The 18,111-nt window shown below is 41.2% G+C and overlaps 1 protein-coding gene across 5 annotated transcripts in view; it reads right to left on the reverse strand.

Annotated features, from left to right (window-relative positions):
* The window catches only part of Ccdc141 (coiled-coil domain containing 141), a 162,741-nt gene that overhangs the window by 71,542 nt on the left and 73,088 nt on the right, over positions 1-18,111 (reverse strand). For all 5 annotated transcript variants that reach the window (XM_029536228.1, XM_029536226.1, XM_029536225.1 and 2 more), the window contains one exon: positions 8,674-8,868. In XM_029536228.1, coding sequence (XP_029392088.1) covers positions 8,674-8,868 — 195 coding nt within the window. The remainder of the gene's footprint in view (positions 1-8,673; positions 8,869-18,111) is intronic.

Below are 18,111 nucleotides of genomic sequence, written 5' to 3' on the forward strand. Positions count from 1 at the left end.
GGCTCAGGGAGGAGTTAAGTACATATCGAAGCCATGCAGTTAGTAAATGTGTCTGGCCAAATCCATGCCCAGCCTGGCTCCAGGATCCACCATGTTATTTTAGCAGTCATGCTAATAAATATTTCTAAATGTTTCCTTAATGTTCTATCATTTCTATTTTATACTCCAACTATACCCTTAGATGCATATAAAATTCATCACCAACCCTAAAAAATTATGGAATGATATTCTCTAAAGTAGATGGAGATTGTTTGACTTATATTTGAAGAGGAAACTCAAGTTCAAAACCTAAATCCATATGTCATATAACCAGCTGTTTATTCAGTCATACAACATAAAAATTTTGAACACTAGGTGGCATACAAAGATGATTAAGACAACCTTTCTCCTGAACAGTGAGATGTATGACAGGAATAATAAGAAATAAACAGTCAACACTGCCTGGAGTGTTTGGAAGGGTGATGCATGTGGTATTTCTTTCATATAACTCGACTTAGCTGCTCAGGAATGACACAGAAGTTGCATTGAGAATCTGTGTTCTTTGGGCATCGTAGTAAGTAAGATTTTTTTTTTCCCTTTTAAATTGATCTTATCCCAAATGTAATATAGTTTAGTGTTCTTTGTTGTATGAACTTTTCCTGGGGAGATGGGAATGAATGTCTACTTATACTGTATAGGACAGACCAAAGTAGAATTCATTCATTGTCCAACCTGGGAAACCAATGAGTTTGTTGGACTTACAGAACATGGGCTAGGAGTTACATATAGAAGCATGGAAGGTCTTATTGCAGCATAGATGGCAACCCTTCCATAGCTTAAGAGATGGCCTCTTCCCTTCACTTAACTTGCTGCACACCCTATATTCACTAGCTCCTCCTGAGATGATGAGACTATGCACACTTAGGAACAAATTATATTATCTAAGTACAGGAAGCAATGGCTGGACCCCCATGTGAGGGGCCAATGACATTTGCTTCCTGTACTATGAGAAAATATCAACAACCAGTAGGTCTTGTCTTGACGGTGTCTTACAAGTAGCTACAGCAGCTTGAGGAAGTTAAGAGCTCTCTCATGCTCAGAGAGACCTAGTCCCCAGCACATCAGCCACTCTACAGTTTGCATTTCGTGCTTTCAATGGCTCAAATAATTAATTAGAAGGCACCAGACTGTTTGGGTAAATACAAAGTGAGATAGACATGCTTCTTAGCCTCAAGGAATTTTAATTGGGCAAAGAAAAATAAATCTACCGAGAAATGACTACCACAATGCTGAATATGTTCACCACCCAAAGATATCTATAGTTGTGTGAAAGAACACATGGAAGGACATCCAGTGGATACATTCATGACTTAAAGGTTCACTGACAGATTTACTCACTATTAATTACTGGAAATTTACTGGGAAAAAAATGCTTACTGGTGAGTAGGAGGAAAATGAAATATCTCTGTTTGTATTTGCAGCACTGAAGCTAGATTCCAGGACCTCACAGACACCAGGCAAGCACACTACTATTGAGTCATAGTACCCCAAATTGAATATCTTGACAATCAGATGATTACGCCTGAACTTGTGATGAGTGATGTTAAAGACTTTCCACACTTTTCAATCATGTATTTATTTTATACATCTGTACTGACAGTTTTCCCACCTTCATTGGCCATCTGCTGAGGGTTGGAACAACCTGGCCTCTGAGCTTTAAAGTCAAAGGTTCTAACCCATATTCATTATTCTCTCGGAGGGACAGAAGGCAGGTAGATTAAATGAAGATATCACCATCAATTATTTGGGTGAGATTGGACTTAAGATAATGTTTTCGAGTTCTTAAATATTTTTCTTATATATATTCTATAGTAAATGATGTATAATAGCAATATTATATATTGTATGTGCACTACTATACATTGTAAGCATGCATGCTTCTCCCCCCCCCCCTCAATGAACTCTGGCTCTCTGTATTGTTTCTGACACTCTTCACATCTGATCTGAGTTGTATCCCTCCACACCTTAGGCAATGGCTTAGCCTACATCTCCCAAACATGGCTGGCTTTGCATCTTCCAGCATTTCCTCCTTCCTTGTGTGTCATCCTTATCCTGAAGGTAACTCAGTGGTTACCTTCCTTGATACATTTCCCCTGACAAGGCTCTGGTCAGTGTTCCCCCACTGCATTGGGCTTAACCCATCATGGCTTTCCTACTGTTCACCACTCTGTCTTAGAAATTACCCATGAAGGTCCAGAAGACTGAGCCCATGCCTGTCACTGGCTTCACTCAAGTACTGATCTGACACTGGGTACCAGCAGGAATACCATATACTATTCAGGATATAAGAAGCTAGATGGGAAAGCAACTGTTCCAGATATTTATAAGAGAAAAGAAGTGGCTTTTCCCTTTTCCCACCTTTTTTTTTTTTTTTTTGGTATTGTAGATTCTAAGACAAGAACTCACTTTGTAGACCAGGCTGGCCTCGAACTTAGAAATCTGCCTGCCTCTGCCTCCCGAGTGCTGGGATTAAAGGCGTGTGCCACCATTGCCCAGCTTAAGAAGTGGCTTTTTAAAATAGGAATCCGAGGGACTCGAGAGATGGATTGGTGGTTAAGGGCCTGTGTTGCCTTTCCAGAGGACCAGAGTTTGGTTCCCAAGAATCCATGTCAGGCAGCTCACAACTGCTTGTAACTCCAGCTCCAGGGGACCTCACCTCCCTTTCTGGCACCTGCACTCATGTGCACACACACACACACACACATGCACACACACACACACACACACATACACTTACTTAAATCTTTTAAAAAGAGGACTCTGGGACACAGTGCTCAAGAATTAAACAGCTAAATCTAACTTTAAAAAATAAAAAAACCTCTAACAATTAGTATAATTTCCAGATTTTTATTTACATCATTTTAAGAAATTCTTTCTCAATAATATTTCTTTAGGTTCTCTATCTGGGCATGTTTCCTCTTTCAATCTGTTCAATAATTAGACCATTGTAATTGTTTTCCACCAATGTGCTTAAAATGCATGTATTTTTAAATGGTAAATGAGGAATATGTAAATGGAAAAAAGTACAGCAAATGTCATGCTTAATTATTTTGCTTTTATGTCAAACAGAAATGTGGCTTCAGGCACTACTGTCTTGTAATTGTTTTGAAAAGCATCCACATCGTCTGAGACACCACATTTGCAGTAGGGATGGGGAATCGACAGAAGCCATGGTCACTTCACGTCCTATGAGTACTTAGGGGTTTCTTTGAATGCCCCAAAATTTACTTCACCTTTGCATTCATACTGACCATCTGAAGATCAGACCATGTTCATGATATAGACTTGGCCTCATCTTTTCTACTTGCTTCCCTCAGAGAAATCATGTACCTTGGAACAGAGGGTATAGGCCAGAAGCTTGATAATCCAAGGGCCACACTTGACAGATCTGGGTTCAGTCATGACTGTTGCATAAATAAAAAGTTCATGCTATTCTGATCTTGAAAGACACTAGATATTCATCCCTGCTCCAGTCAGTCACAAACCCCAAACAGTTGTAACTGTGTCTTAGATGGTCTACAGATATTAATAAAAGTCCACGAAAATGCTGGAAATATAGCACACATGATAAGCCACAACTGAGAAGGATAAAAACTTGGAGGGATCAAGGAATGTTCTGTAACAGATATGATGCTCACATTTCAAGCTATGAAAATACAATTAGGAGAGACGGACTCCTCCAGTCAGCTCACACTCACTGTGATGATGGCGGTACCATCAACAATACTAGTTAATTTGTTGCTGAATGATTCAACAAATGGGTTCACCAAACACAGTAGGAAACTCTGAAAAGGAGGTATATCAATTCCTTAAGTAGCCCAGTTCAATCTCTGTGTGGGTTTTAGAGACTGGTCTAGGACAAACATAGCAACATTCTCAAGGCCCATGTCTCAACATCGCCACCTGCTGCTAAGTCCAGGTTCAAACAGCCAGCTCCCAGAACAATACAATCCTCACATTTTCTCTGCTTCAGAAACAGACTCATGGATTCTGAGTAATTGTCCCAAACTCCTAGGCAAATTCCAAGGTACCAGCTGGGTTACCGAAGTCATGAGGCAAAGGCATTGGGGGACTTGCTCTCAGTGTGGACAGTTAGGGGATCATTACAGCTTCCTGGATCTCAAAATTTGGAAATATCCTTATCAACAGATTTTCTGCACATTTTGCTCTAAATATTGTATCCTCAGGATTAGGAACAGGGCCTGTCACAGAGAAGTTGTTCAATAAATATTCACTAAATACAGAAATGTCTAAAGATGGGAGAAATTGTTGCTGTGGATTTACTACACTGCTTATTCAGTGACTTCAGTGGTGGTGGTGATGGTGGTGGTGTGTGTGTGTGTATGTGTGTTTATGTATGTGTGTGTGATGGTGGTGGTGGTGGTGGTGTGTGTGTATGTGATGGTAGTGGTATGGTGTGTGTGTGTACATGTGTGTGTAATGTTGGTGGTGGTGTGATGTTTGTGTTTGTGATGGTGGTGGTGGTGTGTGTGTGTATGTGATAGTAATAGTATGGTGTGTGTGTATGTACATGTGTGTGTGTGATGTTGGTGGTGGTGTGGTGTGATGTTTGTGTTTGTGATGGTGGTGGTATTGGTGGTGTGTGTGTGTGTGTGTGTGATGGTGGTAAAGTGGTGGTCATAGTGGTCATGGCGATGTGTGGGTGGGTATACGGGGTACAGTAGTGTGTGGGTGTGGTGATGGAGGTGTGTAGGTAAGGGTGGGAAGTAAGGGGTAGGGGTAGTAATGCTGGTGGTGTATAGGCACACGTGTGAAGATGGATGTGTAGAGATCAGAGGATGTCAGGCTTCCCACTCTGTCCCTCTCTGCCCCATTCCCCGAGAAAGGGTTTCTCAAGGTACGGAGAGCTAAGCAGTCAACCACCAAGCTCCCATTATCCTGCTATCTCTGCCTTCCCCAATGCTGTAGCTCCAGGCATGCACAGGACTATGCCCAGTTTCTTATGAGAATCCTGGGATCTGGACTCCTTGCACTGGTGCAGCGGGCGCTCTTACCCTTCAGCCCCTCACAAAGGACATTTTGAAGCTGCTATCTCACTCTTTTGTAAGCTGGCATTCTCACATCCCAGTGGCTCATTTGCTCACAGCAACCAGCATGTTCTGCTTACTGGCATTTGACATAACATGAATAATTTCAGCCAATGAGTTTGTTTACTGAGATTCTAATTCACATCTCTGTGGGGAAAGAGCTCTCAGGCAGAGACTTCTTTGTCCCTCGCGGCACTAACAGGCACGCTTGCCTGTGTGCTGTCTCGCCCCTCGGTCTTGTATGCCGAGGATGAAGGACCTGACCTCTCTAGCAGGCCACCTTTCTTGGTGTAGGCTCTGCAGCTAGCAGCCTTCCCCATCAGAGGTTATATCAGCCCTGAGACAGAAAGCAGGCTTGCTTACTGCTTGCTATAGAACAGCAGGTTCCCCGAGTGGAGAGTTCCTCTCCTCACCCCTTCCTCTGAGGACAGCAGCCATATGGGAACTGGGACACACAGAGCTCATTTGCATGGTGTCACCCAGCTAGTTTGTTGCTGACCTGTAACCTATGCATCTGCTGCCAGCATCCATGGAAGGACAGCCTCAGAGCCTGAAAGTCAGGGAAACCAAGTCTTCAGTGCTTGGGAGCATTGACTTCACCTACAAACAGAAGTCCACACAGCAAGGAAACCCAGCATCCTCCAGACATGTCACAGGCAATTTTCAAAGGGAAAAACATAGCACTTCTGAGATAAACAACTGATCATGTACAATAAGAACTATCCTTCTTGCTAGTACATACAGAAAGTCTAGCCTAGAAAATTGTTTTAAAGACTTTTGATAATATATATTTTTAAAACCAGCCCTCTAGAGATTTATTGATGAGTTTCCTGCCAAGGTTGGGTAGAGTGGTAACACACACGCACACACACACACACACACACACACACACACACACACATATTCTCCTAATATATATTTGGAGAATCTAAAATATGAATCAGGAGGAAAAATGTCACTTAAATGTCATAAGAGGCCAGGCATGGTGGCACACGCCTTTAATCCCAGCACTTAGGGGGCAGAGGCAGACAGATTTCTGAGTTTGAAGCCAGCCTGGTCTACAGAGTGAGTTCCAGGACAGCCAGGGCTATACAGAGAAACCCTGTCTCAAAAAACAAACAAAAAGTCATAAGAGGCCGTAAGAGGAGTTTAGTTCTTAGCTTACAGAAACTTACACTTTACATAGTTTCATTATTTCTTTTCCCTTAATAGCATAGAACATTCACGTGGATGTATAATAAACCACCCACTCTACAAACACTGCCATTGGCCACACCCCAGTTCCCATATCCATCACCCTTCACACTGAGTCACTAGTTTTTAGTTGGGATATTATTTCCTTAAATAGGAAAGACCTTTAAGCCTTTCTGAGTACCATCTGGTCACAAACTAGAGGACTGGTCAATGTCAGGTGACTTTACCAGTTGAACAGTAGCATACTGTGGCATCAAATGATGAGATGACATGGGGAACCTAGGAATCTAGTCTTTTGGGTTAAGAGATGTGAGGGTTCTGTTCTCCAGACCAAACTCATGTTATTGTATGAGATTCAGAAAGTATGACTTTTCCCTCCCCTTTCTCCTTGGTCTCCTCTTCCTCTCCTCCATCAACCCAGCTGCTCTAACTTTTACAAGTTCCCACAGGGCTGAGAATAAGGTCAGATGATAAACAGCCATGGTAAGATACCAAATAATGACTGCAGAGAAGCCAAGACAACAAGAGAACAAGAGAATGAGAAAAGGAGGGAAAACATCTGCATTTGCAAGGCTGGGAGCTATGCAGCTTCTATTAGAAGCACTGTTTTATACAAACACACCCTGTTCTGCTTCCCCTTAGCAGCAGTAAGAGTTGACCTGAAACAGCTAACTCATTCTGTAGATTAAAGGTGTGGTGGAGATTTTAAAACCTCTTACCTAAAAATTGGGCTGCTAAAGGGAAAAATAATGAGTAATTAGTATATACTTAGTTCAATATCTCCAGCTCTGTATCTGTTTCCTGTGTGAAAACAGTAAAATCCCCCAAAAGTTCAACTAGCCAAGGAGTCCTTTAAGAGGCCTACTGTAACTCCACCCTTTCAGTCCTAGAATTTTACTACCCAGATTCTCAAAGGATTCCAGAGCATGCTCGGTGTATGTAAGCCTCCAGGAGCTTCCCCTCATCCTCTGCTTTTCATCTTGTCTACCTTTAAATTCCTGATATGTCACTGGTCAGGCAATTCCATTGCAGCATCTGGAGGTCTATGTGACAGTGTCAAAGGTCAAAATCTTTCAAATAACATCACCAGCCACACACACTGAACACCACCTGTGCACATAAACAACAGCCACGTATCGCTCATGACTCTGGAGGCTGGAAAGCTGAAATCAGGAAGAAAGAGGGTTCTATTGTGATGAGGGCCATGTCCTGGGCTGCAGACTAACCTCTCCTGCTCTCATGTAGTGGGCAGAAGGCGAGGTGGAAATCCTATCACAAAGACTCCACTCTCTGACCTAAGAACTTCTGACTGACAAGTCATAAACATTATCACTCCAGGAGCACCTGCTCCAACAGTGAAGGCAGTTAGCCAGTCAAGAAGACCCACAGACGGTCTAGGTCAGGGTTCCCTCATGCCTTACTTAAAAAAATGTAAGACCAAGGCAGAATGTCTGATGTGAGGTAGGTTCTGACCTTAGGGCTGGCTTCATATGCAACAGACATGATATGCATATATCTCTACCTAATAAATGAAAGAAAAGTGTTTTAAGCCGGGCGTGGTGGCACACGCCTTTAATCCCAGCACTCAGGAGGCAGAGGCAGGAGGATTTCTGAGTTCGAGGCCAGCCTGGTCTACAAAGTGAGTTCCAGGACAGCCAGGACTATACAGAGAAACCCTGTCTAGAAAAAAAAAAAAAAAAAAAAAAAGAAAAGTGTTTTAAAGTGGATCGTGGATGTACCTCAGTTGGTAAAGTGCTGGGTGCGCATGCACAAATTCCCAGTGTTATAGAGACAAGGTATGGTAATGCATGCCCGCGGACCCAGCACTTGGAAGGTGGACACAGAAAAGTCAGATCAAAGCCATCCTTCACTAAGTTGGGAGCTGGAGGCTAGCCTGAACTACTCTTTAAAACAAACAACAAAAGGGCATATTGGCAACATTGCTAAGGTTGCTTTTTAACTGGATATATTTTATAATATTCCGTCATGTCTGTGAGAAACATTTTAAAGTAGAGTGTTGATCACAAACAGACAATAATAGCTCTAAAATGAAACCTTTTAAAAGTTATTTTGTTGTTATTGCTTATGTCTTTTTTTTTTTTTTTTATGACAGGTCTGAGTCTATAGAACTGGCCTAGAATAAGCAGACCACGCTGGCCCTCAAACCCACAGCTTCCCTGCTAGGGTTCAAGATGCCTGGCTTTGGAGTTATTTTAAAATTTTACTTGTTATACATCAAAACACGATCTCTCAGTTGTGAAGTGCTTCCCTCAGTTTGTTAGCTTTCCCATAGAAAGTTAGCCTTCTGTGATGTGCTGTGGCCAACTAACATAATAGGTCTCTTATTGGTTAGACTGAGTCCCTACGATTGTCATCTTGGCCTCACACTGACCTCGTTAGCACTGGTAAAAAAGTCATTTGCCATTGATAGCCAGGCTTTCCTTTCCACCGTGAGTCGTCCAAACTCTTCTTGAAGCCGATTCAGTTTCTGGTTACAGAGCTGTAGATGTTCCTTTTCTGCCAAGTCCTTTGACAGTAGAATCCCCAAAGCCTGGCTTTTCAGCTTCTCTGCGGCTGAATCCCATTCCTACAAGAGAACATTCCCTTTAGTGACTGCACACAGACTCTGACATGAATTGAATGTTTGTGCCTCTGTCCCCAAATCCAAATGTTGACATAGCATCCCCAAATGTGATTTTTTTTTTCAGGAGGTGGAGCTTTGGGAAGTCATTAGGTCAAAGGGTAGAATCTTTGTTCTAAAAATAGTATTTCTACGGCAGCACTTTCTGCTAGATGAGAGCACAAGGGGAAGTTAGTCTGCAACCCAGGAGAGAGCCCTCATCACAATGGAACCCTTGTCCCTTCCCAATCTCAGCCTTCAGACCTCCAGAATCTTCCAGAATCATGAGGGATGCATTAGTACTGTTTGTAAGTTTTCTTGTCTATGTTACTTTAAGTTATAGCAACTAAAACTAAGACACCCGCTTTGAAATCCCTGATAAGATTTGGGGGGACATATATCCAAAATCTGCTATTATATTTTTCATTCATAAAGTCTACTAAGCCATGTAGAAGTAAATGCTACATTGTGGGTTTGAGTACCAATATGCAGTCACAGCAGAAAGGGATACAGAACACAGGTACCAGAAGAGAATGAGGGGTCGGGGAAGGGCAGAGTGACCGATGGATCACCCTACATGCAGGTCACATCCATTCCTGTTACCACTGCCTCTTCGCTCCTATTACCGGTACCTCTAAAGAAACACATCTCTAACTCATGGTGTTCTATTTGTATTCATTCAAGTGTAAAAAGAGTATCTGCCCCACAATTCAGGTTCCTTGTCAGTGGAGCAAATATGTACAACAAAGGAAGAGAAATCGAATGTCTATGGCTATTGTTTTTGTGTTAGCCTAAACAGAGAGATTGAGATTCATTACTCATTGTAAAATAAATACCCGCCATCATGCAGTATTTTCTTCTTGGTCCTAGTTTTCCATATTAATGCTTCACACTTGATGATGTATAAGCATGTCAGAAAAAGAAGTAGCTTTCTACTTTATGTGGCATGAGGAATAAAAATGTAACCAATAAAGAGAGAAAAAAAATACAAGTTGGAATGAACCAGTATTTCTGTTAATTTCTTGAGGAAGTTCAAGTTTCTTGAAATTGGAGTGTTGCCAGATTCAGCCTCATAAAGCAATAATTACCTGTAAGATGGCTGCCCTGTTGGTGTGTTTTCTGACAGCCATCTCAAATGACACTGACTAAAGCACAAAGCAGTTTGTGAAGCACAAGAAATGTAACATCAGACTTCAAACATCTCAGTCTGGCTCTACCTGGCATGTCTGCTATGCAAAATACCCTGTTATTAAATTACATTGGTTATATTGTGTGGTATAAAATAAGTCTAATTTTAGGGTCATGTGTCATTACAGTTTCCATTACTCTCACACGACACAATGAATACTACATACATGCCATAATCTAGGACTGTAATAAGGATAAAATGTAGCTTCATTCTTAGCAATATGTAAATTGATATTTCATACAACTTCCTATATTCTCTCATTATGAAATATAATAAGTATACGTACACAATATGGAAGCATTTTCAGTGAGAATGAGTAGGCCTTAAGCGTAGAAGCGTACATATTCTTTTGTAATGACCATGGAACCAGTTTCGGTATTTATTCAACAGAAAACTATTTTGATTGAGGGATATGAAAATAAGGAAGGTTAGTTAAGGAGTTAGCATTGGTGTGTGGGTGTGTGGGAGTGGGAAGAGCCTGTCTTAAGTGTAGCTCGTGACTATAATCTTCAAAAATCCTCAGCTTGCCTGTATATTTTTGGTTATTGTTGTTTGTTTGTTTGTTTGTTTGTTTAGCTTTGTTTTTATTCTAGTATTTGTGCAGGCTCAGAAAAGTATGCTACACATGTTGACATAGCAAAAGTATATTACACATGTTGACATAGCAAAAGGAGGCCCACAGAGGCTATTTCATGGGTCTCTGTACCATGCTAACCTTTCAGGGAATTGAAGTTTCAGATTCTAAATACTCCAAAACTTACACTGACTAGAAAAGCTAAGTTCACAGAGGCAGGCTTTGTGCTACAAGCATTCTCAAGATTTTAACAAAGATCTTTGTGTCCCTTCTTGAATAAAACTGTATTTCATGGTATTAGTGTCTAAAGCATGGTAAATAGCCCTCCTGCTTCCAAACCAGCAAAGACAAGTTGAGAAAGAACAAGTGCTCTTGCAGTGGCAGTCTCTGGCACACCCTCACCGAGTATGGCTGCACTTTCTTCCAGACACCTCTATCGCCACCTCTAACACTTAATACTTGATCTCCATCAATGAGATCAAAAGCGAATGAGATTTCGCTTTTTCCCAGTTCTGAGCTAAGGGTCATGGGATGTTTCCCAAATATTATTGGGTAGCATGATAAACAGTATTAAGGGGAACAGGATTCTGTGTTTAGGTAGTTCTCAAAAGGCTGCTATGCTGGTATGTGCCAAGACCTTCCTGGAAGGTAATGTCACTGAAAATATTTGGGTAAACATTCTTGACAAAAGAACCCTTTGTTTGCTCATCATCTCAGGAGCCCAATTGTCCAGGTAGAATAGTGTCAGGAAACATACCTGTGGTTAAGAGGCCCCAAACTGCCTACTGGTTTGCCTACTAACCCAACTTTCCCCTTTTCTCTTCTCTTTTCTTCTCTTCTCTTTTCTTCTCTTCTCTTCTCTTCTCTTCTCTTCTCTTTTCTTTTCTTTTCTTTTCTTTTCTTTTCTTTTCTTTTCTTTTCTTTTTCCTTTCCTTTCCTTTCCTTTTCTTTTATTTTTTCTTATTTCTTCACATTTTTTATGTATGCATGTGTGGTGTGCTATGCATATGTACGTATTGGTATCTTTTAGCATGTATGGATACACATGTGTGGGCACACGACTTGGGTCTATGTGGAGACCTGTGACTAAGGAGGATTATTTTCAACCAGTCTTCTACTTTACTCATTGAGATAGGATATATTAATCAAACCTAGAGCTCACTGATACAATGGCTGTTGCTAATGAGTCTCTTCTCTGGGTCTACTCTCTGCACCTCTTAGGCTGCAATTACAGGCCACTTATGTGCAGTTCTGGGGCTCTAAATTCCAGCCCTGATGCTTGCTTTAAATGCACTTTAGCCACAGAACCATCTCTTCAACCTTCTTCTTTCTTCGAACACTTAACGATCCACTTGATCCATCTCAAGTCTTTGTGCCATTATTTCTGCAACCTGTTAGGATCTTGAACTAATTAATCATGAACTAAGGTGAAGAGATACTTACATGAATGAAGATGCAGAATAAAACAGGTAATTTTTTTTTTTTTGTAATTGGCATTGACTAGAAGGTTCTCCATTTATTAGCAAGGAGAAACCCTTCATGAATGCAAAAGTTGGAGATTGCTTAGCATGCTGGGTGTAAGGAAAATGCAGACAAACTCAGAGTACAGAGAAAAGGTTCATAGCCATTGTGCTTGGTCGCCTGAAGCTTTAGGACAGTGTACAAACTACCAACAAAGGGTTAACCACTGCCTGGCCTTGATTTGGTAGCACTGAGCTAATCCCTTTTCATGTATCATCTCATTTAATCTTCACCTACCCCTAAGCTGTTATCCACATTCTAACCACAGTGTAATTAGAACTCAGAGGAGTTCTACACTTGCCAAGTTTCTCAGCACCAGTAAGAAAAGGAGTTAGAATGTACCCTTGGGATGGTACCCATGATCATGCTGAGGCTGCGCACCTGAGTGTGGGTATCCGAGTCAGGGTACCATCCTTGTCCCAGCTCTCCACAGAGGATGATACAGCACTTTTCTCATCATCACAAAAGAATTTACCGTATTAGTTGAGAGAGCTGCTATGGTTAAACTTCCACAGGGCCCTGAAGAGGCCTCCATGATAGTAAAAGGATTTCACAGGACAAACGCTGTATCTATATCTATTATAGATATAATCTATCTACATAAATATAATAAAAAAATTTACTGCCCAAACAGTAATTTTGCTTTACTGCCCCCCCCCCACACACACACCCTGTCACTTGCTATTTTGAATCCTGCTAGAAAGAGCGGGCCCTGACCTTCTGAAGAAGCTCAGAAGAACCAGGTTCAGCTGCTTATCTGTTTTCATTCTTAATTACATCCTTACACAAACTCTGTGGGCATTAAAGGAAGCCAGGCACATTCGCTATTCTATTCAATCTTCTCTGAAAATTGGCTCTGTTTTCTCTGGGCACTCTGCAGGCACATTCTACTTAGCTTCTATACCACTGCAATGATGTATTTCCCCAGGCATTTTTCTGAGGGGACACTTTAACTGTTTTATTTATTTGTTTTTTAAGATAGAACTTTCTAGAGTCATCTGAATCCATCACAGTTTTATATATATATATATATATATATATATATATATTTGCCAACCTTGTCAAGGCTGGAGGAATGCAATGGAGAAACCCTGAGTTCTTTTTTTGCTGAGCCATTCCCGCTGCCTCCTATGTGTTAAACTTCTTACAGGGTTTTAGTCACTTTTCAATAAAATATTTCCCATGTGCTCCCCCACAAGCAGAAGCCAAGGTCTGCCATTTCCCTGGCTTTCCAATTAGACAGAAGCACGTGCATATCCCTGACCCAATAAAGCCAAGTAGCAGTATATCAGTGTGTCTCTCTGGGTCATTCCATACTTTCATTTATCACTCACAGTTAGTAACCCTTTTAAATTGGACCACTCAGTATCCCATTTGCCGTAGAAACTATGCTCTCTCTGGGTTCCCTTGATGGAAAGGGTAATTTAAAAGGGGATTAGTGTGGCTAGACAAGAAGGGGGAAAGATTGCTTTGCTTTGCTTTTCTTTCTTTTAGTTTTGTTACAGTCCTAGGCTAGATCTTCAAATGAAGTTATAGATTGCCATTAGGTTGAAAAAGTAAAATACATTCATGAGTCCAATTTGAAAAGCAAAAGAAGTAACAAGTGTAACATGTTTAATAAGCTGTTCTTCACACAAAACTTCCCCTTAGAGGGGTAGAGGGGAAGGTCCTACTAATGCAACACCTTACAACCGTGCTTGATATCGGAATGTGAATGTGAGGTGAGGGGAGACGGACAAATTGCGAAAGGGAATTCATGTGTAAGAGCTGAGAATGACCGACTGTGGCTATCACTGCCAAAACCAGACGTGGCAGAAGCACAAGGTGAGTTCACGGATTGCTCCCAAAGCTCGGCCGAGTCCTAAGCCATCTTACTGCATGCAGCACATTTCCTGTTCAATCCCGAATCTATGACCCGATTTGGTTCTGCATCAGGAGGATTAACTCATTGACAGAAAAATCAGAATTTTACATGATTGCATTAGCAGATGGTACAAACAAACCTAGCAATTTTAATCAGAGAACATTTGAAAGTCTACTTTGAGAAGGCTTTTTTTCTTTTTTTTTAAAGAAATGTTTATGCTTTGGAAGAATGGCAGCCAGCAGGCAGAAAGGCCAAATTCTGATGATGTCCAGTTGGACAGTAACTACTCTACAGGCTCCCCCTCATCATGCTTCCTTCCAGGCATTTCCAGGCTGACCTGTACAGTTGTAGGGTCATCCTAGTGAAAAAGGAGTCCCTCACGCTCCCAGCATGCAGAGTGCAGTGCCCAGAGGCCACGTGAACTATGCCCTGCTGTACACATTCCTACAAAGGCTTGGTCCACTTACAGAAAGAACTATGTCTCACCTATGCCTGAAAGAAATGTTCGATTTACCCTTTCAGTAGGAAATGAGCAGGAGGTGTTTTTTTTTTTTTTTTTCCTCCTAAACTTTTTAGTCCAAACTTGCTAAATAGCTCCAGGCAAAACTTTCGCTTTTGAGTTCCCTTTCCTAGCAAATCAATGGCGGCGGCACCACTTGGTGGGTGCTCCCGCTTCTGGAGCGATTTGTGTTAATTCGACGACTCATCAGCTGTGCTTCTCATTCTCGAACTTGAAGTGCTCCCAAAAATTGTTTTATCAGAATAATTATTCATAAATAACCCTGCTGGGACTGGGACTGATATAATAGACAGCTACGCCCAAATCAATTTCTGAATATGAATTAGACTGTTCTTCTCTCATTTCAAGAACAAAACAAGCAAACCTTCCATCCCGTCCCCACAAAAATTCCCAGCTTGGAAGTTTTTTGTTTTTTTGTTTTTTTATTTCTTGTTTTTTCACTCTCCAGTGTATGGCCCCTGAGTAGAGCCCATAGTCCAGTGGTGCAGGACAGGTGCTTGTGGCCTGCACTGAAGTAAATGGCTATGTGACACTATAAAGTTTGAAAGCGAATTGTAAAAACAATAAGGCCCGTGATAAATAAATCTCCAGAAGAGAGTTCTAGTGAATCTGCTTATTCGCCCTTAGTTTTAGGGTTTTAATAATGGGAGGAGTTGGGGTGGGGTGGAGGACAAGATTTCTGTTTTCCGAGAACCACCACCCTTTCTCCGGTGGCTCATCTTTTGCCATATTCTTTAGATTTTTTCTGCCCCCTTTAAATATTTTTTTCCTAACTGATTATGACTTTATTCAGACTGGTGTTTCTATTTTTCAATCAAAATTAACTAAAGCCTGACTGGCCAAAATATTTTTTGTTGAACATAATTTATCTACAATCATATTGACCTATGGGCTAGTGAGGTAGAGTTGTTATTGGCCTGCAGGGCTTGTTGGGGGATCTGCTGGGCACATCTTGAGTGTCCAAGAGCAAACCAACCATAGAGGGAACAATGAGCTTGTGATTTCAGCCTCATATAGCAATCCTACTTCTTGAAATAAATTAATAGAAGGTAGACTTCTTGTGTTTCTCCCATGATGATCAACAGATTAAAAACTATAACAATGGTTGTAAATCCATTAATATCTTCTGGAAAAGCTTTAAGAACATATTTTAGGTTCATCTCATATCCACTCAATCATAATGTTAATTGGTAGGGTGGAAATTTTTTATTTTTAAAACTGCTGAAGTTTTATTTGAAGTCAAAGAGAAACAATAATACTTCTTACCAGACAAATGTTAAAACTCTCAATGTGGATATTCAACAAGAACAACTGGCTGAGAAGTCTTTACAATCTTGCTGATAAACGGCGGTTGGATTGTATAATCACGGTAGTTTTAGTGTTAAAATTCAGCAAACTTGACTCTTAAAATTATGCTATTGCCTTGATAAATTGTAAACCTAAATTTTAAATTGTATTTTATAAATCCAGTAAGATTTGAAATGGGTTATGGAAGACACAATGACAAGTAACTTCCTTGTCTTCATTCTTGATGAGTGGCTCATATCGAAATCCATTATAAATTTAAGATATCTCTGATGACTTGATGTGCCAGGGTGGGGAGATGTGTGTGTGTGTGTGTGTGTGTGTGTGTGTGTGTGTGTGTATGTGTGTGTGTAATAATTCTGATATAATGTTAGCCATCATCCAATGTGCCAATTCCAGAAATGATCTAAGCACCATCCTTCCCACTTCACTCCTCCCAAAATAGAACAGACTGCTCTCCTACGGACCTGACCTGTAGGGAACTCACACACCATATTCGATTTCATTCTTTCTTCACATCATTGTCTTAGACAAAGGAGTCATGGATTTAATAGGAAAATGAAAAGAACAATCTTTTTTTTAGTTTTTTCGTTCCTAAACTTTTCTGAATACCTATATAGTTATTTTAAACTTTTCTGTAAAACTTTTGTATGTAGAAGATTTATATTTTCTCTCTTCATTATAGGAACAAGCCCTTGCCTCTAATAGTACGAAAGACATTATCTTCCTACAAACAAAATGTAGTCAAGACTAGAATTTCATCCATGAATCTCTCCTTCTGGGGGATCTGATACAGCTTACGAATCAGTAGAACCATAGCACTCTGACTCTATGTTCAATAATCTGTGAAAAGGTGGCAAATGACACTGGGATGGAAGGGATATTGTATAACTCTCACACTGAATAGGGAACAAATGGAAACACATCCTTCAGCATCCCCTAGAGACAGCTGACTAATATAAAAGGGATTGTTGTGAGCTCATGTGGGAACCAAGCAAATGTTCAAAGGAACGGACTGTCCTTCTGATTAGAGAATCTGAGATGGCCTCTCACGGGTCTTTGGACATGGGCAGGAGTTCTAGCTTGGAGGTGGGACTGGGTAGAAGGCAAGGGGTGAGACTTGTGGAAGAAACAGCCCTGGCCAGGGGACAATGTCAAGGCAAGGTGGGGTAAGGGGGTCTGAATCATAAGAGAAAAGCAGCCGACCCAGAGCAAGGCTCCCACAGGCATTTTCTAAGGGCAGAGATGTCTAAGATGATGCTTAAAATCAACAGGTGAGAGAGCTCAAGGCAAACGAGGACTCAGGGAGGCAGGAAGTAAAAATGAGAAATGAGGGAGGGGTTAAGAATGAAGAATCAGGTCTGGAGAAATCGCTCAACAGTTAAGAGCACTGGCTGTTCTAGGGACCTGGGTTTGATTCCCAATACCCATGTAGTACCTCATAGCTATCTGTGACTCTAGTCCCAGGGGATAAAACACCTTCTCCTAACCTCCCTGAGGGACCAGGCTCATATGTGGTACACAGACACATATAGAGGGAAAACACCCATGCACAAGATAAAATGAATGATGTAAATAAAACATTAGTGGATCCAATCAAATCAGCTATGTCAGTTGTTTCAGAATCTTCCAGAATAGAATGGAGTTTGTGAGACAGCGGCTCTGGATGAGGCTGTGAAATGAGGGATGGGCTTCAAGAGCAAAGTACAGCAAGGGGACTTTAGGCTGGGGACAAGGTACTCACCAATTGCACATTACGGTAACATAGAAGGTCATAGTAGTTTGGGACATAACCATGTTAAGCACTGAGAAAATGCCTTTGCAGGCAGCCACTTGAAGGGGACTTTATTCCACTGTTACCATATGGTTATGCATCATTTAAAAAGGAACTACAAGATACCATGCTTTGTGGGAGTTTCCACTTAATGACTGACCAATGATAAAGAATCGGGAGGAAGAGGAGGCCAAAAAGAAAACCAAAACCCTAGAGCAATCAAATCTTCAGTATGCACTTAAACAGAGTGAGCTGGGGGCTCCGGGCTGATGGCTGTAGCCGAGCAATTTCAGACCACAGTATTCTGAGTTCCAGCATACTTCTGAGGGAGTTTTAAAACGCAAGTTCGCCTTGGAAATTAAAAGGATGTGGCTCGCTGAGCTTGAAACTAACCCCAAGTAAAAGCAAGAACTGGGTTACAGAGAGAGAGAGAGAGAGAGAGAGAGAGAGAGAGAGAGAGAGA

This window comes from Mus pahari, chromosome 3 (genome assembly GCF_900095145.1).
Source record: "Mus pahari chromosome 3, PAHARI_EIJ_v1.1, whole genome shotgun sequence".
NCBI classification, from domain to species: Eukaryota; Metazoa; Chordata; class Mammalia; order Rodentia; family Muridae; genus Mus; species Mus pahari.